The following is a 23,803-nucleotide window of genomic DNA, read 5'->3' as shown; positions in this document are numbered from 1 at the left end:
TAATTTACAAAAATAGCTGTCACGGTTCCTCAGAGTCAGTTACTGTACATATTCGGACAGTTCTGAACCTTCTTCTGCATCCATGTTTAATAAATCCCTCCTAAAACATGCTAGCTTACCCTTGTCAACATTGAGTCCAGCGTCTCTTTCCAAGAAGTCCTCGCTGCAGCCTGTAGCACGATGACGTAGCTAGATCAGATCCAATACGTACTGGACGTTGTCACGCGCATGCGCGGTGGTGTGTTTTGGTGACGTCATAGACGCATGCGCACTACCTATAATCTATGGATTATAATGCGCATGCGCTACTCTTAAGTGACACGCATGCTCAATATTGTATTAAGATGATAATCTAATTGATGAACAGTCATAAGTAATTATTTACATTTATTTAAAGATCTATATTATTTACAGTTTCTCTACACACATGCAAAATAGTTGTCTGGACAACATTTTAAATCACACGATTTTAGAGTTTTTAAACCTAAATTTGATGTATTAATAGCATAATGTCACCGCAAGTATTATTTTTTTAATGCATGTTTATAGAACATTTTAAAATAAAGCCATTTTATTTTATTCAGGTCATATTTGCTGTTGAGTGGAAGCAAAAATGAGTCAAGTAATGGTCTCTGTAATTTTAATCCAAAAAAAGGTACAATAAAGTCTGTATACAACTTAAAATACCAGTACACATTCATGGGGAAAATGCAAAAATATTAACAGCACCAAGAAAAAAAAAAAAACTTGTCAGATGTCAAAATAAACAAAAGTGCTATATTGTCTTGTTTTCAACAGATCTGTACATAAGATTCATCTTAATTTGCTGCTCAGTGTCTGCAAGACATGCAAGTACATTTATTAAATTTATTAATTTGAAAAAGTTCAATATACAAACACAGCAGTCAGATCAAGCAGTTGCCACTCAAGTGACCATTTATATTTAACTTTCTAAATTGCTGTCCTTGGGGCTATAGTGATTGCCGTCACAGATGAAGCAGTCTGCTGAGCAGTAACCTTCAAACTCTTTGGTCGAGTAAAATGCACGAAGGATTCCTTTCCTTCCATCTCCAACATAGCCTGGCGGGAAGTCTTTAAATAAGTCCCCACAACAAAGGCAACTGGTCACTTTATATGGCACTCGGTACATCTCCTTGTAGTCACTGGAGTATGCACTCCAGTTGACAACACCTATTGTAAGAGAGATTTAAAGCAATAAAAAGTTCTGAGCAAAGCTTAAAATGCATTTGCAGCTTAAACTTAATGTGTAGAACCATCTACTGGTATAAATATAAAAAAAACTAAAATGAAAACTTACTGTCAAGCCAGGCAAAATGAGCCTCTTTTCTGAATGATGCCTCACAAACAACATCATGGAAAAGCCAGCACGTCAGAGACAGTCTGAAGAAGGCCACATCTCCATCTTCTTTGACCACATTCATGAGGATATGTCTCAGGATCTCAGGTGGCATCTGCTGAAAAAAACTAATTGGTTAAAATTCTTCTATAAAAAAATACTAGTCAAATAATAGCATACATTTAAAATGTTAAAAATAACATTTGGAATAGGGAAAACTCCCACCTTACTTATGTAATCAGCCTCTGCTTCCATTTCCAATTCTCCAAAAAAGAAAGAAAGAAAGAAAGAAAGAAAGAAAGATCACACCAATACGTCAATCATGAAATATTTATGGAAAAAGGAACTTGAACATTTTATCATCAGTTGTCAGATTAGTTGTTACAAACCTATTTTAAAGGTATACCTGTTTTCATTTCTTTGCGCCTTTTTCTGAGTAGCTTTCTTTCAGCATCTGATCTTAAATTACATATAAAAACAAAAAAAAAAGTGAACTAGTTTCCCTATAAAAGTAGTCCACAGAGGAGAAAAAAAATAAAATCACCATAAAACACCAAATACTGTGCAAATTAACATTATTAAAGAGAGGATAAAAAACTGCTACTTCTACTCCTCCATCACCTACTACTACTAATAAATATGTTTTATTTATTGGAAGTACTTGTAAATAGGCTTACTTCACAGGATAATTTGTTAGCAGGAGCAAGCACCACCATCTCCTTACTGCAGCCATGTCAGACTGGAAAATATGCTTAATGTAAATCACAATCACCCTTTGAGAATAAACTTTTTCCCAAATTATTAGTTTTGATAGCTCACCTCAGCAAAATCAAAGATGCCTCCCATTACAACATAGAGTGCGTACTGTGTAACATTAATAGTAAGTTACATCAAAACAGACATAAACAATAGTAATGAACTTTAATTAAATGGTTTTGTTTGATTGTATAAATATGTTAAGTTTGTTGGATATTGATTTTTCTCATAAACTAAAAAATAAATTAACAATGAAAGACAGCAATCTGACAAAGCTATCAAGGAAAATAAATATTTCTTATTGTTAAACAATTCTTCCTACCATCAACACAAACACTCCACAGTTATTTGAACAATTCTGCCTTGGAGCACCCTGTTGTTAAAGAAATAATTTAATATTATATTACATATTATACATATTAAATTGAAATAAACATATTATAATTACTCAAAAATACAATCAAAAACAATGGGGTTGAATATCTAAAATGGAATTTAGTGAGAACAAGAAAACTGCTTACATTGAGATCATCACGTCCATACTCTTTCCACAGCCCAGGATGTAGTTGCTGTGCAAGTATTCTACAAAGCATTTAAACAACAACAACAACAACAACAACAACAACAACAACAACAACAACAACAACAACAACAACAACGACAACAAAAATGGAATAAAAATAATAATTAAATACTAATAAACAAAAAAATGGGTGGAACAACCCCAAACAAATCCTTGGCTCATTTATCATTGTTTAAAAACTTTCTTTGTATATAAAATATAATTCCAGTGATAAGGTAGATTTAAATAGTTTAAGCATCAATGAAAAATGAGCCATAAAACAAAAAACAAAATGCATGCAAAAGGATGTATGGCACAAAACAGAACTACCATAATCCTGAACTTCTTTTGAACTCTTAATATTTTTTCTGAAAAAACCTGTAGGGATCAATGTAACGACAATCGGTGAAGTCAGTGCCGTGCAGTGAATCAAGCAAATACATCTCTCTGCTTTTTGGTTTCATGATCTTTAAAACTGGTTCTATTAAATGATTCTTGGAAGACACAACTGTTAGTTATGTCAAAATATCTCAGTGTTACTTGCATTAAGGAGAACTGATAATTTAAACACAATAGACTTACACATATCATCCAATGGTTTGATGCCCAGGAAGGAAGTAAGATGAAGTCACATTCTGCTATATGGTCCTAATACAGACAACAAACATTTTTAAAAGCCACCTAAAATGACCCTAGTTAACTTCTATTAAACATTTCAGTCATACTTACAGGTAAGTTAGCTGAAGGGTCTGCACACAATGGTGGCAACCATGTCACTGTCACATACGAGCTAAAACAATGGACCTTTATGTTCTGTTAGATACCATTTAAAATTACAGTTAATAAAGGATCACTTGTGCACACTTTCTCAATCAAAAAAAAAAAAAAAAAAAAAAACAGTTCTATACAGAAGATATATATAAAATCTTTACCTTTAAGTCAGCAATATCTCTGACCATTGAAAGGCAGGCATTCAAAATCTGTAATAATTTGAGAGAAACCAAATTTAATATTCACTTATCGCAAAACAAAAGCATGATATTGCGTGTGATAATACTCACAGTCCCTTCAACATCATTTGGATGTCCCAAGGTAATAAAATCTGATCTGACCAGAATTGTTGCTCCTACTTGAGCCAAAAATTGTTGTTGTGATTCCTTTTCATTTAAAGCATTTTTTATCTATAAAAACAAAAACAAGTGTAAGTATGATTATACACTTTGCATAAAAATGCAAAACAATTCAACATACCATCTTTATTTGGTCACTGCTTTGTGGATGCATCCAGCATGCCCTGTTTGGCTGCACATTTTGTAGGGCTGTCATGTCAATCACTGAACCTTGGCTGGGGTCTGAAAAGAGATAAAACTGTATTTATTAAGTGAAGTGAGATTTTGCAAGTGCAGTGTTTATAATGACATTACTTACAGTGTACTTGGTCTATTTGTGTAATATCACAGGTGTGTCTCTCACTATCATTTAGGGACTGTGGAGTTGTACCTTCACATACAGTACAAGAAAAAGTGATTTTTACAATACATGAAAAAATGAATGGTCATTGTAAGATTTAAAAAAAATAAATAAAAACTTACCAAGTACTATCTGACCATAACCATTGAAGGTTAACTGATCACTTGGTGATACAACTTTTCTTAGGCTGTCCTCCATGTTCTTATTCTGTGCTGTGTTATAATGGTGAATGATGTTGCGCATCAAAAATGTGTGTCCTGATGGCGTGAGCATGTTCAGGAAATAATTGTTTTTGCGCATTGCAGCAAAAAGTTGCTCTGCGGTTTGAGTATTTACCCATCCACAAAGTTCTGGGACTACTTGGATTCTTCTAAGAGCATCTCTTGGGTCTTTGGTGTTGAATTCATGGAATCTGTCATACAAAGCATAATGCTCTGATGATCCTGTCAAAGGATGGCAGTTGGTATCCTCATTCTCCTTCTTATTTTTCAACCATGGTAGATTAACTTTGAGCTTGCCTTCCTTTGCTAGCTGGATATTTGCTGTAGTTGGTTCAGCAAGTCTTCCTTCATGGGGACTGAAAGGTAGAGAATCTGCTTCACGAAGATTTACGTGTGCTGCAAGTCCTCTAGCAAAGTCGTATATTACAACATTAGGAAAGTGCTTCCAACTCAGCAGCAAGTCCGCAAAGTCTCTGGGAGATTCTGCTCTTATGTTGAATTTGATGGAATACACTATTCCACATGGACATGTAATGACTGCCCAGCCACCTAAGAGAAATGTACAAAGCACAATTTAAAGAAAGTATAATGTAAAAAATATATTTAAAATCATTACATTACAAAATAAATAAATAAATAAATAAAAAATAAAAATAACACTTCAACTATTAACTTAGTTTTTTTTTTATAATTTAGTTTATTTTTTGTAATAAACTAAATTATAAAAAAATAATTAACCCATGTTGCATCTTCCAATTAATGCTTTGCTGAAAATTAAAGTGTCCATCGGGATACATTTATAAACTCCTGTGACATTTGTTCTTCAATCAAAGCTACATATTTATGCATTATTAAATGTATTATTATTATTATTATTATTATTATTATTATTATTATTATTATATAGACATTTAAGTGATGAGAGTTAGGCAATTTACCAGAAGCACCCCAAATCTGCTGGAAGATTTTGTCGTACGCAGAACGGTTTTGCATCTCTGTTCGCAAACGTAACACAAGATCCATCCTTGATCCCTTTGTGTCCAATCCACATTCTTTGCACAGCTTCCTCACTGCATCAACCTAAACATATGACAGGCTTTGGTTATAACCAAAATTGTTGCAAAACATAATTAGATGTTGTGCATGTGTTCTTACCTTAAGATTAAAGAGCTCATCACCTAACCTTTCCTCTGTGACGTCAAGATCTGGAACATCACAGGACTTAGTTTTTTGCAGTTTTGCATGCTCAGTGTTTAGAACAATGTCTGACTTTCGGGTATTAGGGCCAATCCAAGGAGCCCAACAATCATAACTTGGGCAAACTACAAAGGGATTTTTCCTGCCACCTTAAGAGAAATACAGTGTGTAAATTGTTTCTTTAGTTACACAGACCTAAATAATATTACACATTAAATAACTTACTTGAAAGAAATCCCCGGCCAATCATCTCCATCGTTACGGATTCCCAAAAAGAGACAATGTTTGTATCACCCTTGAAATCTGATGGTGGTGTGGCTATTTCACTGACTGCAAAACACAAATTCACAAATCAGGAACATGCTGTTTTTAGAAAGCATTTGTAATACAATGTACACAACACATACTTACAAGGAATACTGAAGACACCTTTCTTGTGGAGATCCATAATCACCACTTTGGGGTAATAACCACAATTGATGCAGGTGTAAGAATAAACATGGCTGCTCAAGGCTTCAAAGTGGAGGTAAGCATGGAGCACTGTGTCTTTGCTGGGGAATTTTGCTTTAGCAGTAGCTTCAAGTATGCTCATTACTCTGCTAACAGCAGTGTGATTCTAGGCATATTCACAGAGTATAAAGAAAAAAGACTATGTTACATGACATAATACTTACTACACAAAACAATATCAACATCAATAGCTACACATATTACCTGAAGAGCATTGCGGAGAATTACACACAAGTGAAGAGAGAGCAGAAGATGGTCATTGAAGTTATGGATACCATCAGTGAATTCCTGGTACCTGTACATCATGCTGCAGTTGCTACATACTTTGTAGTAAGTTGAAATTCCTTAACAGAGAGCAGAAAAGTTAAATACAAAATAACAGTACACTCTTTAAACAATTTGAATGTTTTATTTAACAATATTTACCTTCAACTACCCCAGTAAAGGTCAGAATCTTTGCTCGTGAGGTTATAATAATTGGGTCACTTAGAACATGATTACCCTCACATTCGGAGCAGAATGTTTCTTCAGGAATTAGTTGGTGTCTAAATTCACTTCCATGTTGTAGACCACTAACCAAATTTTGAGGAAGGTCCACAGGCAGAGATTTATTTTTCATCAAATAGCGCACCATCCTCTCCATTCCATCATCATTAGGTGGGTACTGATGATCACTACAGTCATCCACACTCTCAGACTGCTGCTGAGGAATCTGCATGGAATCAATCCTTTCGGTGGTCTTCACCTTCTGGAAGAGAGCTCTCTGACTTTGAAACAAATGCCATTTAGCTATTGCTTTGTGAATACACGACTGTTTGATTTTATTACATGGACAGGCCCACGTGATCTTCTTACTGTCATATACAACAGTCACTCTTCCAAGTCTGCAGTAATAAGACATTTTTGGCTCATACACTGATATATATTTTTTTGTTGAGGGCCCAGCAAATGTGATCGCTACAGAAAGTGGCACATCTTCTTTGTTTGCCATGCATTGCCTTTCGATGCATGCATCTTTCCTACTTTCTCCAAACCATTTTTCTTTCACCATCTCGTTTAGGGTTTCCTCTTTGAGATTAACAGAACTGCCATCATCTTTGGGACAGAAAGCTAAAGACATAAGATGGCAGCACTCAAATGGTTTCAGGCCACTCCTTTGTGCAAAATCAGCACTAGCATTACAGTGGTCTAGTTCACACATAACTTTATCATTCACACCCCAGATCCTTTTTTGAACATGGATGGGTATTGATGGTGCACTGAAAGATTTTGCCACTGCAAAAATTCCATGCTTACTGTCAATGACCTGACAAAGTAAATGTCTTTCTAATGTGATGGCCTCTTTAACTGTGGTGTGCCTTCTTCTAATGTGAACTCGCAAGTTCTTTTTATTCAATTCCATATCACAATGATCACATCTGATTCTGTTCTTCTTTAGTTGAGGACGCTTTACTGTTGGTTGCTCTGGTGGAACCAGGACAGAGGAAGTAGTCGGAGATGGAAGTACTTGGGTGGATGCAGAAAGAGGAAATGGAGCTTCAGAAAGAGGGCACGTTGTCACAGGTTGCAAAGATTGACATAAGGGACCTGTCCAAGACTGTCTCATTGCTGGAGACTGAAACACTGAGGTAACTGGAGATGAAGATGTTTGGATAGCCATGGGGCAAGACAGGGGAGGCGCCTGTGTAATGACATGAGAAGTCTGTACTGAAATAGTAGAAAGTGGAGCAGTGGCTGCTGGGCTATGCAGGAGTGGAGATTGAGCTTCCTGGCCAGGAATAGCCAACTTTTGTTTACATTTTTTAAGATGAGTAATTAACTGCACTTTTCTTATTACTGTAGCAGGACAGTAACAGCAGTGGAAATGTGCATTTTCTCTACAGTGTGAATTGCACTTAACAATCACAAAATCTGGGGGGAAAAGTTACACACATATGACATGCATTACTCTGATCAAATTTTATAAATCAAAATAAAATTAGTAAAGGTGAAATTATACTCACCATCATGATGTACTGCCAATTTTAGATGATTCTCTACATGGTTATCAATGGATAGTTGTGATGTGGTTTTGTACATCTCACAAAAAGGGCAGTGGTACTGGCTACAGCACCGTGTGCACCTTGAAATTACTGGACAACTGCCCTTTTTAAAGACATTCATCTATTCTAGAACAATGCAATAGTAAGTATTTATTAGCCGAGGAAAATCAGGGTAAATTTACACTAGCCCTGCAGTCTATCCACATAGTTATGTACTGAAGTATAAAATTAAAATGAGAATCGCTGTGAGCATTATTCAAGTCATGTCAGCTAAACACGTTTACACCGCTTTGGATACATAACACTACACAAGACTATACATGTTGAAACAACAAATCATTAAATGAAAATTACACAGATTAATTACCTACCGATATACAATCACTGTTAATTGGTCCAGCGTTTTTCTGTGGACTCTTCTTGGAAGACCAAAGCAAAGCACGTGCGATCGTTTACCACCTCTCTACTACGCATGCGTCTATGACGTCACCCAAACACACCACCGCGCATGCGCGTAACAACGTCCAGTACGCGTTGGATCTGATCCAGCTACGTCATCGTGCTACAGGCTGCAGCGAGGACAGTCTTTCTCTTTTTGCCTCCAGCTAAGCCCCGCCCACCAGGAAACGTTGCAATGTGGCTAATAAGCCAATCTGCTGCCATCTACTGGTTATAGTGGTACTTTCATGTCTTCTTTTTTATTTTTTATAAATTAAAGTTGGTTTGCCACTAAGCATTAGTTTTCCTATCTTTTAACTTTTAGTTTTACAAATCAAATTAAAGCTTTGAAGTCTTGGAAAAAGTGTGAAGCACTTAAAAAATTTTTGAATTTCACTCTGAAATGTTTGCATGAACCCTGAAATGAACAAGGTAAAAACAGACTATTTCTGCTAACATTCACGTTACTACATTATATATATATATATATATATATATATATATATATATATATATATATATATATATATATATATATTTTTTTTTTTTTTTTTTTTTTTTTTTTGTGGACTGGAGAGCCTTATCTAACTTTTTTCATTAATGGCTCGATATTTCTCCTGGTTTCCACGTCAGCGCTTATTAATTCTGCGGCGAATTCAAACGCTTCCTTACTTGATCTCCCAACGCTGTATAGTAACAGTATCGCGTGATCGAGATAAGCGTGCGAGAGCCTGTTCTGAGCTTGCGCTGTGTTGTGGTTGTGCCGTTTATTATTGTCCTGATAAACAGCCCGCGTTTCGCAGCTCAAACAAGTAGCGCGGTTTCGTTCCGCTTGCTTTGATGTTTCTCAAATGCATTATGTGCAACAGAAATGGCAGCTGTCATCAGTAACCTCTTAAAAAAATATAGTCGCAACGGCATGAAAAAAAAAAGTTTAGCCCAGCCTGAAGGCCTGATGTTATTTTTTTTTCTCTCAGCAGTAAGTAAAGATAAATATGTTTAACTGTGAAAGAAAAACCAGAACCGCTAGTCTATAATCTGACTACACTATAGCCTGCCACCTAATAAACCCTAAGAAATTGTTTCAAAACCAGTGATGGCTTTTCATGTAGAACTATGGCTCATTTTTGCATTTACACAACATAAAACATTACAATATTTTTAAACTCAAAATCTGATTTATTTAGCAAGCTTGTGTGTTCAGATTTCAACCTAGCATCAAATACGTGAAGGGCAGTTGATTTACAATAAATAAAGGTATAGAACAGAATATCCGCAAAAGCACCATCTGTTTCTTTCTCATTACAAAGTTACTTGTACTATAATACTCTCTGTAATCATAATTCTGTCACAGCAACATTATTTCCAGCAAACAACGATGTTCGGATCATTCTCCAAGCGCTCATCCAACTCCCTGTAACTCATTCCTGAAAAGACATGCAGGGAATAATGTCACTGGTTTAAAGGAATATTCATGTGAAAAAGCAATAACAAACATAATACTTGCCAGTTTTGCAACAGATTTCATCATAACTATGGCAGCCAGTATAAAGTCTAGGTGGACGACTCCTATCATCTTTAATAACCTTGACTGGATACTTCTGCAGCCGCCGAATCAGACCTTTCATCAAGCCAAACTGAATCAACTTCCTACAACAACAACATATATATATATATATATATATATATATATATATATATATATAAAAAAAAAAAGTAGATTTATTTTATATAGCATATTTTCTTTCAACTCAAACTAGTACTTAACCAACAGCTAAATGAGTCAATAGGACACAAAAACGTTCTTAATTTATAACCTTTACATATTGTTCTTCTGTAGCTACAGAAGACTGACATGCCTTATTAGTGGCACTTATTAAGCATGAACAACAATCAAATTAAAATGGCCTTGCCTTTCATCCACCCTCTGTAGCTGGTGAGAATAGCGAGAACAGAGGTCACGCACAGTTGTACCTGGGGTCAAACCACAATACAACTGGAACACATCCCTGAGACTTGTCCTCTGGCCTGGTGACATGCACATAGTAAAATATGTACTGAGAACTAGAAACATTTCACTCTCACACACATACACATACATTTAAAATCTCTGTACTTGCTCACCTAGCTTACTGACGTATTGTAGACACTCTTCCTGAAGGCACTTCTTATCTATCAAGTTTTGTACTTTGGGTGTTGTGCAGTAAACATTTGAGTACTATAGAATATGAAAACCAAAAACAATGTAAGAAAAATAATCTATAATAAAATTTAGAACAAAACAGCAAAAACTTACCTGAAATATGGATACCAGAGTTACCACTTCATAATACCTGTGAAACGGTACAATTGTTCAGTCTATTACTCTTTATCTGCTATTACATGTGCAAAATCTGCAACACTATAACTATTGTAATGATCTATTCATGGTTTTAGTGCATTTCATTATTAAAACTTAATTAGGTGCTTAATTTTCATGCATTCATCATTGTATCCTATACATTTTTGTCAAGGGTCAAGTGATACCTTATGTCAGGAGGTATATCCAAATTACAAGAATATTCTGTCTTAAATACAACTTAAGCTCTGCCACTAGCATATATGGCATGCATTTGTACCAGAGAGTTTAAAAGCAGAAATGGCAAAATGCAAAGCAAAACCAAAGGTGCCAGAAAATGTATTGTATTTGCATGGATTTCCTTATCTACACTCTGTAATCCTAATATCAACATGTTAAACTTTGAATTTAGATGGCAATAACAATTTAGAATCATAAAAAAATTTCTCTATGAGGGAAAATTATATCTGACATCAGATTTATATCTGACAACATGTAGCCACTTAGGGATGAGCCATTTTAATTAAACCCTATTTACTGTTGATGAAAATAAAATGAGAAAAAAAAGCACTGCTAGTTATTATTAATAATGAATTAGTGTTTTTGAAAAAGAAACATCTGTTTCAAATAATCATAGTCAATATTGTTGGTCTTAACTCAACCAAAAGCATCCTATATGAGATTAATCAGATATATAAAACATAAACATAAAATGACAGTGAACTTGAATTAAATCACGCTCTTCCCCTAACCCGCTGAAACACAAACAGCTGAAGCACAAAGAATTCAACAACGTTGCATTACAATAATGTTCTCATTATAATGTATATGACAATCCCAATCATAATCAAAAATATCGGACATTGCCATTTGAGCTGCACGAGATGAAGCTGAACAGTCAATGAACACTGAAGAGCTTTGGCATATACTCGAGTGCTCCAAACATGAACCAGCAGCACTGTGTATGCGAACATTTTACATGTCTACTTCAAATTAAAAATATATTTGCAATTAAGGAGACTAATGCGGCATGTCCGATCATGAACACGATGATACAATGTATTATTCTGATACACAGAAGACAATGATGCAGACCGAAAATTCAAAAAAGACAAAAAATTATGCATTTATTCTTTCTGTTAAACTGATGTGTGTTATTTATTTTGTTAACTGATGTGTGTTATATAGTGTGTTATTTGTTCAAAGTGCTCGTAAACGTAATGAAAACATTATTAGACATTGTAAATGTTCTTCTACATTTTTCATATAGACCAATAGCTCTGGAAGGTTATAATGCTTATTTTAGGGCTGCACGATTAATCGCATGCTATTCTCACGCGCATTTCGTCAGTAAAGCCGGTTCCCTGATTACCGCTAAATCGCCATCACCTGCTTTCAAATGAAGCGGCATTTAATAGACAGAGCCGTAGGTCACTGAAAAGCCACGCAATATCGCGTTCATATCGCAGATGAATCGCCTGCGATAATGAACGCGATATTGCGTGGCTTGTCCGTGAACTACGGCTCCGTCTATTAAAAGGCGCTCCGTTTAAAAACAGGTGATGTATAATATTTAAATTTTTCCCTATAGAACTGTTTTTGCATGTGACTGTTAATAAATAAATTTTATCAGCATCTCAATTCAAGCTCAGTGCTTTACTGTCAAATTTACAATGAATAAACCTGATGATGGGTGTTTATATGCACTTTCTTGGAAATTAGCCTGCTAGTTGCTATTTGAGAAGTGACTGCTCTTTCTAAAAGTTATAACAATTCGGTCTCGTCAAACAATGTCTTTTCCTCATCACAACAAATGAAAGACGCTTTAGCAGTGAAACGTGTGCATGATTATATAACGGCACCTGTGCAGGAGGATAAAGCTGCTCTTTCACCATTACTACCTGATACTCCCACCAGTCCACAATCGAAGATGCGACGCCACACTACAGAGCCATCAAATGCAGTTCTCTTGGAAGCAATTGAGAAACCAGGGAAAAAACAAGACGATTTTTTTTTTTAGACACACTGGCACACAGGCTTGGAAATAAAGGACTCACTCAGCCTCGTCGCATTATTGTGCAGTTCACCTCTCGCACGCACTTTGACCTCATCTGGGCCGACGCGAAGCACTCTGAAATTCTCAAACAAAAGAATATCAGGATAACGGAGGACTTAACAACGCACAAGGGAAGCTCGAAATAAACTGTGGCCACTCGTGAACCAAGCTAGACTGGAAGGTAAACGTGCAGGGTTTCAGGGTTCAGCTGCCATCATCGACAGGAGGAAAATTACAGTGGACAACATATAAGTGACTCTTTACTGTGACTCAAATATTCTGTAGTGAGGTTTTTCATCCGCATAGGACTTGTTTATTGTTAGGGTTCCAACCTAGATTAAAGAAATGTTAAACTGGTTCTTACTATGGTGAGGAGGTCTAGATAAGTGTTGCACTCACTTTTTTTCTACCTAAATCCGTTAAGAAGTATTAGTTTTATTTACTAAACAATAGATTTTGGTTACACGTTCTTGTTTGTTGTTTTATGTCATTTAAGTTGAATTGTTTTTCACTCAATGTTAGGGGAATTCGAGACTTAACCAAACGTAAAGCTTTATTTCTTTTTTTACAAGAAACACATTCAAGTGTGAAAGACGACAATCAATGGGGGAGTAAAATTATCTACTGTCATGGTTCCAATAATTCTGCTAGGGTTATGGTTTTATTTAATCAGCACTTTAATAACACTGTACTTGAATCACATTGTTCGAATGAAAGCAGATGGTTAATTATTGTTATCCAGTTTGGAGAAAAGCATTGTTATTCTAGCCAATGACTATGGCTTTAATAGATCTTAATAACTGTCTTTTTACAGATTTAACATCCAAAGGAATATATTTAAAAACAAAATACCCATCTACATCACTAATTATGGGTGGGGACTTTAATGAGGCTCCTGATTTATGTTATGATGGATTTCCTCCAAAATATGGGACTATTTTTATTTTTATTTGTAGCTGAAACTTTAAATCTTTACACTGTGAATTGCTCCCAAATTAAAGGTATTGAGATAGGAGATTTCACTTTAACTATTAGTCAACTTGCTGATGACACTTGTTTATTTTTGAAAAACAAAGATCAGGTCCCTGTTATTCTGGAGGCACTCAAACTGTTCTCTGATGCCTCAGGTCTGTCTGTGAATCAGTCTAAGAGTGAGATTATGGCTGTACACCAACTAGAAGACTCTTGTGGAATACGGGTTAAACAGGTAGTTAGATACTTGGGTATTGTAATTAGTAAATCAGCCACAGAGAGACTTACAGAGAATTTTTCACAAAGATTACAAAAACAAGAAATATTTTTAACTGTTGGCTCCAAAGAAATTTATCTATTCAAGGTTGTGTATTGATTTCCAAGGCTTCCAAGGGATCTCCAGACTTGTATACTCTGCATTGTCTCTTTATGTAGATTTTAAAATGTGTGCCACAGTTGATAAAATGTTATATAAATTTATCTGGAGAGGCAAAACAGAGTATATTAAAAGAAAACCCATGATCAGAAACTAAATGCTTTAGATTTTGAACTATCAATAATATATTTAAAATTAATTGGATCAAGCACTGTCTTTGTGAAAATAACCTTCCATAGTTCTTTATTCCCAATCTAATCTTCAAAGAATGTGGTGGTCTTAATTTTCTACTTGCTTGTGATTTTAAATGCACTAAACTCCCAATTAAGTTGTCTAATTTTCACAAACAAAGGTCTGAATGCATGGAAATTAGTCTACAAACAATTTCTCTCCCCATTCCTGTGTTATTTGGAATAATTAATATGTATTATTCAAAAACAAAAGCATTTTTGGAACGATTGGTTTAACAAAGGTTTAATTTCTGTTACAGACTTGATAAATCAGTCAGGTGACCTATATAATTATAATGAATTTGTTAATTATTTTGGGACAAATGTATCTTCTAAAGAATATTTAAAACTCATTCATTGGATCTCCTCGAAAAAATGTATAATCCTGTAATTCGGTCTCTTCCTACTCTAAATGTTGGGGGCCTTTCCATCAGTGATAAAAAAATGTAATAATATGTATATCAGAAGAATATTAATCAGAGAAAAAAGTGCTTCACCCAAGGCAATGGTAAAGTGGAAACAAGGACATCACTCTCTTGTTTTTCAGAATTTGTGGTCACGATATAAATAAATATGTAATTCCTAATAAAGTCAAAGAAACTCACTTTAAAATAATAAACAAGATGCTATCAATGTAACAATTTTATTTGTAAATTTAAATTTACGTTATGCAGTTTTTGTAAAGTAGAAACAGAAACAATCCTACACTTATTTTTCAGTTGTAATTATACCAAATTATTTTGGTCCCAAGTATCTTTGTTTCTTTTTGAGTTATTTTACAAGTTTGTCACTATAACTGATGTAATGGTCTTGTTTTATGGATTGTGATTCTGGTTCATTGGAAATGGATAATATAATTAAACTTCTTATTCATTTAGGGAAATATCATATACATAAAGCAAAATGTATATCGACTGTACCAAATAGTAGACTATTTTCCACTGATTTGAAGATTTTTTACGACTCTCTAACTTCAATACAGAACAATCGAAAAGCTGTTAAGACATCTAAGCTGTTGAAAAGTATACTTGATGTATTAGAAACATGATTGATTTGTGATATAAAATGCAGAAATTTGATTTTATTGTTTTACAGATTCAAATGTCTTTGTATTCCCCTATTGTTATTTAAAAAAAAAAAACTTCATCAAACAGTAAATCAATACAAAATGCATGAGTAGATAATTCTTTAACTTAGCACGCTGAATGTGGTCCAATGTTTCCCTCATATGTGACACAAGCAATTAATAATGTGCTGTTTATAGCAGTCAAAAGAGCATACTTTTACTTTGAGCTTGTCTTTCTTCCTGTGCTCTTCTTTTTTTCGGCTCTGTAAATATAGCGTTTGGATGCCATTCTACCACAGCTTCACTTTATCTATTTTTCCTTTTCATTTAAATTAACTAAAAATAACATTGTGTATGACGAGACGGCATGGCGTTATGAGAGACTAATCTGGCTAATCCATCGATATTACCATAGAGATTAGAATATTTGGATTTTTTTATTTTTGACAGCACATTTTCTGTCATACAAAATGCTTAATAAGCAGTGAAGCATAAATAAAGAGTAGGCTAAGCGTGCCACTAAAATACAAAAATTTTCACGTTTCTAGCGAAAGTGAGCATTTTGGAGAGAAGTGTGATGGAATCGGTTTATATGAATACTGTGATAATTACGGTAATCGAGTTCTCCCACTATATCACTGGCAGTATTAGGCTACAGTGTATGTTTCTTATGTTTTCGGATTTTATTTATTCTCATTCTTTATTGAACAATTAATGAACAAATCTTCTTCTTGATTGATCTTTCCAATCTTATATGCGATGGAAAAAGCGAGAAGAATGAGTTTGGCAAAAGGCGGATTCGAACTCTGGTTGATTTGCATCAAAAGTATCTGCTTTGCGGGACGCTTTACTCCCTACGCCATTGTTACTGACGAGTTACAAACGATTTTTATACTTTTGTCCGTCCCAACCAGACGTTGCATCTGCCAACAAGGTGGGCTATTTGCACAGTGTAAATAGACACTCCGATTATTCTAAGTTTCACGGCCACGGGGCCCCCAAGATAAGGCCCTAGGCGACCGCCTATACCGCCTGTTGGACAGGCCACCTCTGGAGGGCGCAAGAGAGCGGTTTCTGCCCAGAATGTGGCGATAAGCTTAACAACGCTAGCACTGTGGAGCTCCAAACATGAACCAGCAATGTGTATGCACATATATTTCATTTGAAGAAGACGTGATTAACTATATGTGCAGATAAGGACACACTAGCTATGTTTCCATCCATCTATTTTTATGCACATTTTGGGATATCGCATAAAAAAAAAAAAAAAACACTGGATGGAAACACCAAAATGCACATAAATTCTAAAAATGTGCATAAAAAAATGTATGCGCTCAAATGAGTTGGATAATTTTTTTATGCAATATGAAAATGTGTGCATAAACTATGAAGGAAACACTTTTACTGAATAAATTCCTTGATGCACATCAAAAAAGACATGACATTGTGATGGGATGGCATAACTGGACCAACCAGCGGACCTTGCTGTGATCTTGTTGCACAGAATCTAAAATGCTGTTTTTGTCATTCTGTAATGCCTGAGCAAAGTCTGTCGTTAAAGTGGTTCAGTATAATTCCCTCCAAGAAGCGCCTCACATGATTGCATCACAAACACCAGGAATCTGAATGCAAGATAACATGGCAGTGTTTATTGCGTTTTGTCGCAAGTAATTTATTATATACAAACATTATTATTATATACAGTGGCTTCTACTGCAGCAACTTCCATTTTTCTTAGTGATACTGAGAGCCAGTTTATCAGGAAGTGACGATTTTGTTCTCTTCGACTCACTGGATGGAAACAGTGCCTTATTCGCAAATGTTTTATGCAATATTCCAAATTTGCACACAAGTTAAACTTGCAACTTTGGATGGAAATATAGCTACTAATACAGCGCAGTAAGTCTGATCATGAAAGCGATGACACGATTAATTATTCTGATAAACAGAAGTAGATACAGATGTATTTCGAAATTCCAAAGAACAATGTATAAAAAAGTAACTGTACCTTTATTCTTTCTGTGTTAACCTGATGTGTGTCATTTGATATTGCTCGTAAATGTAATGAAAATATTATTCTCCATCATTCTTGGGAGTTTGTTGTCATAGGGTTATAATTATAAAATGCATCAAGAGCATCAATGCCCTCAACTCTGTTTTTTTGTGTGTTTTTTTTTCTCTGTGGTCATATTTTAATATTCATGTGTCTGTATAATGAGTGTGTTGCAGGTCTGTGTTTTATTGGTTGTTTTCTCTCCCACTTTTCCATAGCTTTACAAGCCCATTTCTTGAGACTTTTTCAACACTAAGGTGTGAATGAAATGAAAGAGTTATAATAACATAACTCTTTAAAGAAATTTTTGTGTTAAATGCAGTAAAGAGTTAATCTGTATTTAACACAGAATATTCCTTTTAATAAGTTATTATTGAGATTATGACTCAGCTCAAATAGGAATAATATCATACTTACAATAAATTCTGAACAGCAATCCGCACCAAATTAAGCTCAACATCGGCCTCAGCAGAGATCTTTTGAATGTGTCGATACCCATCTACAAAGGGTAGGATCTGCAAATAAAGTAATCAAAATTTTTATGAAAAATATTATAAATGAAAGATTTCTGGTAACAAATGATATTTGAAGACAGTATGCCAAACAAAATAATATTTTACCTGTTTCACGCAAAAATATGGTTATCAACGGTCAGTATTACAAACTTAATTTTTGTGAAATCTTATTTGTAATATATCTAAATTGTAAAAACAAACCTTGTTTTATAGCCAAACCTTGAGTGTTATAAACTGCTGAGATTAGTCTTGTTTCACTCACACTGTGGTAAAACATGCAGTGTAATGCGAACATGTGTTACAAAAGAACCATTTCAAACAATGTTTTTTTTTTCAGATTGTGGCGAGGGGGGCGTGGTTCAGCGAGGTCTGCGGCGGGAGAGAGCATTGGGAGATCTTTGGTGAGTGAGCGAGTTAAATGTAAATCACGAACACCTGTTTCTCATTTCAGTAATTGGCGTGGAGACAGGTTAAAACGCCGCGAGAAGCAGGAGTCGGTGAGAGAGAGGGGAACTGCTGACTGAGCCGCTGGTGCACGACAAACTGGAGTGAAGCCCATTGTGGATTGTATATGCCGTGACCAGGAGTGAAGCCCTTTGTAGATTGTATATGCCGTGACTGGAGTGAAGCCCTTTGGGGATTATTTTGTTTTGTTGTTGTGCCTTGCACAGTTTTTGTTGGACGTTTGTGAATCTTGAAATAAAGCTCAGTCAGCAGTTGAACGCCGACCCTGTCCCCTTCCTTCCTACACTTAAAAACATTATCTGTACTACACAGATGTACTCCATAACAAAACACACTACACTACAAATAAATGCAGATTTTGTGAAATTTATCATTTCTTCTGCTCCTAATGTGAACACTCTCGTTTGTTAACATGGGTGGCAACAACAACAACAACAAAAACAACAACACGCTGCTCATGCAACACTAACGTGCAATATGAAACAAGGCTTCATTTCCCAAGTCTGATTTAATAAAATAATTTCATTTTTTTATTAAGTCAAATAAAGGTAGTAAAAGTAAACAGTGGAGAAGACTTTTTGCAGACCTGTTGTGTAGTGAGATCCCATTGTGACTTTATAAAGTGATCCTTATTCTTGGTAAATACTGGTACATCATACTCCTGAACAACCAGAGGATCTTTCCTTTGTTCAATTAGCTTCAAGTGGATGGTGTTAGAGTCATCTGTCATGAGAGAAGGAGAAAGGGTGATTATAAAAACAGCAAGAATCACTGACAGGGAAATAGGAGATAGAAAATACATATATAACCAATAGGTAGGGTGCAGGCTCCTGTAACATTAAGTTCCTCAAGAAGTGTGGACAGGATAGGCAACAGCTTCTGTTTACTCTCCTCATTTGAAATGAATCCACTCTCAAGCTAATCAAAGACATTTTATGAAATGGTTAATAAGTGTTAGATCAATGTTTGAAGTACCATAACAGAAATATTTAGTAAATACATTCTTTACCTCCAGAGTTGTGAGGTAGCCAGACAGTTTTTTGACAATAGGTTCTAAAGCACATGTTTTTGTCCTGGCATCACAGACTAAACCCAAATTGAAGAGCAAGGCATTCCGGCTGTACTTCTTATGTTCAATGCACACTGGACAGCCAATCAGTTTCTTCTCCATGGCAGTCCTTAATCAGTTACACAAATAAAACACAACCAGGTCATTATCATTAAAATGGGGGGGGTTATGCTATTTCATGCATTCTGACTTATTTACACTGTTAAAGAGTTGGATTATCATGCTAAACATGTTAAAAACAATGTCACCAAAGAAGTGTGTTTTTGGTTGTGAGGGAAAGATAACCTTGCTTCCTAAAGAACCCAGCGTGGAGCTGAGAGTTTTGTGCTCACGCACAAAACATTGATGCGCTCTCAATATTTGTCATTAAAATAACCATAGAAAATGATAGTTGCAATCACGTTTTTATTGGTTAAAATGAATGGAGAATATCTCGTGTTTTTCCGTGGCTGCTCGAGCCCTCAGGATCGGCGCTTATGGTTTTATAAACAAGACCCAGGTCTATGCTGAATTTACAGATCATTTGAAACTGAAAGATGGCGCGGTCACAGCGGTAATGATCCCGGTCATGAGTCAGAACAGAAGGTGGTGAGTAAAACCAAAGACTATAGAATAACACAAGACGTGTCACTCGTATTGTTTTGAATGGGAGAAAGTGTAACGCGCAATATGGCGGAATAAGTCCCGCCTTCTAAATAAGAGCCAATCGCCGACTGGTAAAGTTGTCGCGTCACTTCAGCGGCCGTTAGAATCACTGGTTTCTATAGAAACAGTCAGACGCATTAGCTTGATCCAGCCTGAAAAATACAATTTTTTTGTCATGATTCGAGCGTTTAGAAACTAAATCTATGAGCCGGTTGTTGTTTGATTTCATTGGTGATTTCAAATATGAAATTTAATCGTAAGGTTGGCAAACAGTTTTGGAGAATCTGATGTTTCCCCATTCAAAGAGATTGCATGATGCCCAGGATGCCCGAGAGGCGTTTCAAAGATGGCCGCCGAGTGAAATGACTTGTCTTAAAGGCACTTTGTTAAAACTGCTTCAAATGTCTGTTTTGTTGGCAGTAGGCGCCTAAGTGCATTATAAATTATAAATTCATTATTCATCATTCACTATACACTATATTCATTATAGTGATTCAGAAGTTATTCATGGATAATGCAATGGTGTATTGCATGTGTTTAAATATATTTGTTAAGCTGACCATTGATAGCTTGCAGCCGACCTCTACACAAAAGCTGCACGTCCCCGTCCACGGCTCGTCACTCTATCTCCGCTCACAGTGACAGTGACTCGGCTGTTTTCGGAAAGACTCAGTACAGTGTATGTATCTTTTATAAATATGATAAAACTAAAGACTTTTCGACGATATGAAGGATGCTATACTACTCTATAGGTACTTAAGATTAACATGAGATTGGCAGAAACTGTGTGTGATACCCCCCCTTTAACTCTAAAAGTCAATTCACACTAAATGTAAAAATCATAGATGTAAGGTGTATTTAAACCAAGATGTAAGCCAGGAAACACACACAGACACACAGACACACACACTTGTATATATGGTTTACTCCATAGACGTAATGTTTTTTTACTGTACAAACTGTACATTCTATCCCCCTACCCCTAAACCTACCCATCACAGGAAACTGTCTGCATTTTTTGAATTTCAAAAAAAAAAACACAGTTTAGTATGTTTTTTAAGCCATTTACTTTACGAAGACACAGAAACCATGTTTACGTTGTAATACCCATGTTATTATACACATGTCATAAACCATATACAAGAACACACACACAGAGGTCTGTTTTGCTATCAAATTGAGGACATTTCATACGCGTAATGGTTTTTATACTGTACTTTCTATCCCCTTACACTAACCCTACCCATAATAACTAGTTGCTTATTAGCTTGCATATTACTAGAATATTGGTTGTTTATTAGTACTTATTAAGCACATATTAATGCCTTATTCTGCATGATCTTATTCTACATTCTTAATCCTACACTATACCTAAACTTAACAACTACCTTACAGACTGTTAATAAGCAGTAAATTAGGACTTTATTGAGGGAAAGTTAATAGTTAATAGTCAATATGTGTTTCCCCCCATTCTAAAGTGTTACAGAATTTTCTTATTGAAATGTGGATGTTGCCTCCAGTAGTTTTTTTTAATGCTCCAAATGAATCTACTTTACATGTATGCAAATATATTGACCATTTACAAAAATATGTATTATTGAAAATCTGCTTGCTTTTTATTGTTGAGCATGCACTTTTTCTTTATATTAATCATTAAAAATATTTTTTATTAAACTTATTAACGTTTAGATTAACTTAAGCACATTCAGAAATCAAAAGCTTATTGTTTTTGACGAGAAAACAAGCAGTACGTTTAAACAAGATTAACGTTTTTTTTTTAATGTGGATCTCATTTAAATGTGTTCGCTGAAGACAGTCATATCGGTTATGAACGGAGTGAAATACATGTGAATCCATAGAAATACACAGTATACAGTTCTGTTTGGTAAAGTTATTATTAATCGCACACGCATACGCGTATAGTTTGGATGATAGGTGTGTGTGCTCTAAAACAACAGTGCAAATTAAATTAAACGAACAAAATCAGTGCAGCAATGAGATAACTTAGTAAAGTTCAGTACGTACACTGTTATGAGCTTGTTCTGCAGTTCAGGTTTGGTGATGATGTAGACCTGCACAGTATCAAAAAGTTCCCTCGAAATATATTCTTCCGGAACCTTGGATCAAACACAAATTGAATATAATTTTGTTCCAATATAACCGGATAAACATTAATTTACTTGTATACATAATAGAGTTCTCGTTTGCAAACACAAAACCAGGCTGTCAAACATACTTATTCTCTTTCGCTCAAAAATATCTAATTCTACAATGTTACCTGATATGTGATCTTTGGTCCTAACGTTGGATGAAATTCACTGAAAAATATACAATCTATTCGTCTGTATGTACCCATGTTCAGAAGTGAACTGTCAACGTTGATATAATCTTCTTCAGTGTGTTCACGGAAGGGTAACAAAATAACAAAATAGTTGCATAGCGCCACCTACCGTGCTCCTCCGCCACTAATTTAAATTAAATTCCATTCAAATGGCATATGTGATATTTGCAAAAAATTTACGTGTGCTGCTGGAAGTAACTGATACATGTAATCTGGATTACGTAATCAGATTCCAAAAAGTACTTGTTTAGTAGATTGCATTGGATTTTAAAATAAGCATAAGCACTTTATTCACACAATGGCAGTAAATTATTCATAATTTATTGATTCATCTAATTATTTTTTATCTTTTGAATACTCTTTAAAAAAAAATAAAAAATAAGCCTATCACTTGTATACAATGGAAATCTATTGATTCACCTAATTCTTTTTTTTTTATCTTTTAAATCCTCCTTTCTAAAAAAAAGTGTATCGCATATATACAATGGAAATCTTGTGGATTTGATATATTGCACAGAGACCAGCCATAAAATCGAGAGACCACACAGCATTTGACAAATGTATTTATAGAAATCATTTCACTTTTAAGGACTGTTTTCTCAACATTGCAACATTGCAACATTGCATATCAAGTCAAGTCCTGACGAACAAATTATTATTTGAATTTGGAAGGCTTTTGTCTTTCAATTTAAAATGCACAAATTATTTCAAATTTAATTTAAAATTTAATATAATGCAGAGATTTCAAAAACATTTTGTCAGCCAAACCTCTTTGACCTAATTTGAAGCTCCTCCTGAAAATTTACATGACATGCAGGTAAACAAATACATTTTTTAGTAAGTGTTTTATTTTTGTTTTTATTCTATTATTTTAATTTGACACATTTTACATGATTAAATTCATTATTAGATTTTCATCAAATAACAACCCCCCTGGAGTTCCCTCATGAACCCCAGTTTGGGAAACTCTAATGTAAGTTAATGTTTAATACACATCGTGTTACTCATAAAAGTTTTGGGAATATTCTTTCTCTTTTTATTTTTATATCAATAGGGTACAAGATCAAAAGTAATCGAAAAGTAATTGAAAAGTAGTCAGATCATGTTACCTAACAGATTACGTA

At 34.9% G+C, this 23,803-nt stretch overlaps 2 protein-coding genes across 12 annotated transcripts; both read right to left on the bottom strand.

Annotated features, from left to right (window-relative positions):
* Window positions 1-1,416: 1,416 nt before the first annotated feature.
* Window positions 1,417-8,991, bottom strand: LOC125265567 (HMG domain-containing protein 3-like). Of its 11 annotated transcripts, none has more exons than XM_048185891.1 (22): window positions 8,487-8,990; window positions 8,077-8,241; window positions 6,500-7,984; window positions 6,278-6,417; window positions 5,975-6,179; window positions 5,789-5,893; window positions 5,522-5,712; window positions 5,305-5,446; window positions 4,268-4,915; window positions 4,104-4,175; window positions 3,927-4,027; window positions 3,737-3,856; window positions 3,608-3,655; window positions 3,405-3,488; window positions 3,258-3,323; window positions 2,635-2,695; window positions 2,436-2,486; window positions 2,177-2,221; window positions 2,035-2,096; window positions 1,764-1,816; window positions 1,588-1,620; window positions 1,417-1,472 (listed from the first exon to the last, which is right to left on the bottom strand). In XM_048185891.1, the coding sequence occupies exons 2-16, from the start codon at window positions 8,234-8,236 to the stop codon at window positions 2,645-2,647; spliced, it is 3,618 nt and encodes a 1,205-aa protein (XP_048041848.1). In that variant the 5' UTR covers window positions 8,237-8,241; window positions 8,487-8,990; the 3' UTR covers window positions 1,417-1,472; window positions 1,588-1,620; window positions 1,764-1,816; window positions 2,035-2,096; window positions 2,177-2,221; window positions 2,436-2,486; window positions 2,635-2,644. The 11 variants fall into 11 exon arrangements, with proteins under 11 accessions (XP_048041848.1, XP_048041857.1, XP_048041870.1 ...); XM_048185900.1 differs by having other exon boundaries at window positions 1,420-1,475; XM_048185913.1 differs by lacking the exon at window positions 2,035-2,096 and having other exon boundaries at window positions 1,456-1,472; window positions 1,583-1,620.
* A 720-nt stretch (window positions 8,992-9,711) lies between these two features.
* On the bottom strand, window positions 9,712-22,765 carry nprl2 (NPR2 like, GATOR1 complex subunit). Its single transcript, XM_048185956.1, has 11 exons — window positions 22,617-22,765; window positions 22,364-22,455; window positions 19,634-19,802; window positions 19,434-19,542; window positions 19,211-19,347; window positions 18,062-18,159; window positions 10,850-10,886; window positions 10,678-10,771; window positions 10,467-10,581; window positions 10,061-10,203; window positions 9,712-9,980 (listed from the first exon to the last, which is right to left on the bottom strand). The coding sequence occupies exons 1-11, from the start codon at window positions 22,692-22,694 to the stop codon at window positions 9,913-9,915; spliced, it is 1,140 nt and encodes a 379-aa protein (XP_048041913.1). The 5' UTR covers window positions 22,695-22,765; the 3' UTR covers window positions 9,712-9,912.
* Window positions 22,766-23,803: the final 1,038 nt, after the last annotated feature.

Source organism: Megalobrama amblycephala, linkage group LG1 (assembly GCF_018812025.1).
Source record: "Megalobrama amblycephala isolate DHTTF-2021 linkage group LG1, ASM1881202v1, whole genome shotgun sequence".
In the NCBI taxonomy this organism is placed as follows: Eukaryota; Metazoa; Chordata; class Actinopteri; order Cypriniformes; family Xenocyprididae; genus Megalobrama; species Megalobrama amblycephala.
This window is presented reverse-complemented; position numbering and strand designations above follow the sequence as displayed.

Bases quoted from the DNA above. Each gene is read 5' to 3' on its own strand.
- LOC125265567 (XM_048185862.1), bottom strand. From the start codon at position 8,236: ATGAATGTCTTTAAAAAGGGCAGTTGTCCAGTAATTTCAAGGTGCACA. The intron at 6,180-6,277 runs GTAATATGTGTA...GAATATGCCTAG, and splicing joins TTCTCCGCAATGCTCTTCAG to AATCACACTGCTGTTAGCAG. The intron at 5,713-5,788 runs GTAAGTTATTTA...ATTTCTCTTAAG, and splicing joins TGGCCGGGGATTTCTTTCAA to GTGGCAGGAAAAATCCCTTT.
- nprl2 (XM_048185956.1), bottom strand. From the start codon at position 22,694: ATGGGTACATACAGACGAATAGATTGTATATTTTTCAGTGAATTTCAT. The intron at 10,772-10,849 runs GTAAGTTTTTGC...CATATTCTATAG, and splicing joins CTCTGGTATCCATATTTCAG to TACTCAAATGTTTACTGCAC. The intron at 10,582-10,677 runs GTGAGCAAGTAC...GCATGTCACCAG, and splicing joins ACAATACGTCAGTAAGCTAG to GCCAGAGGACAAGTCTCAGG.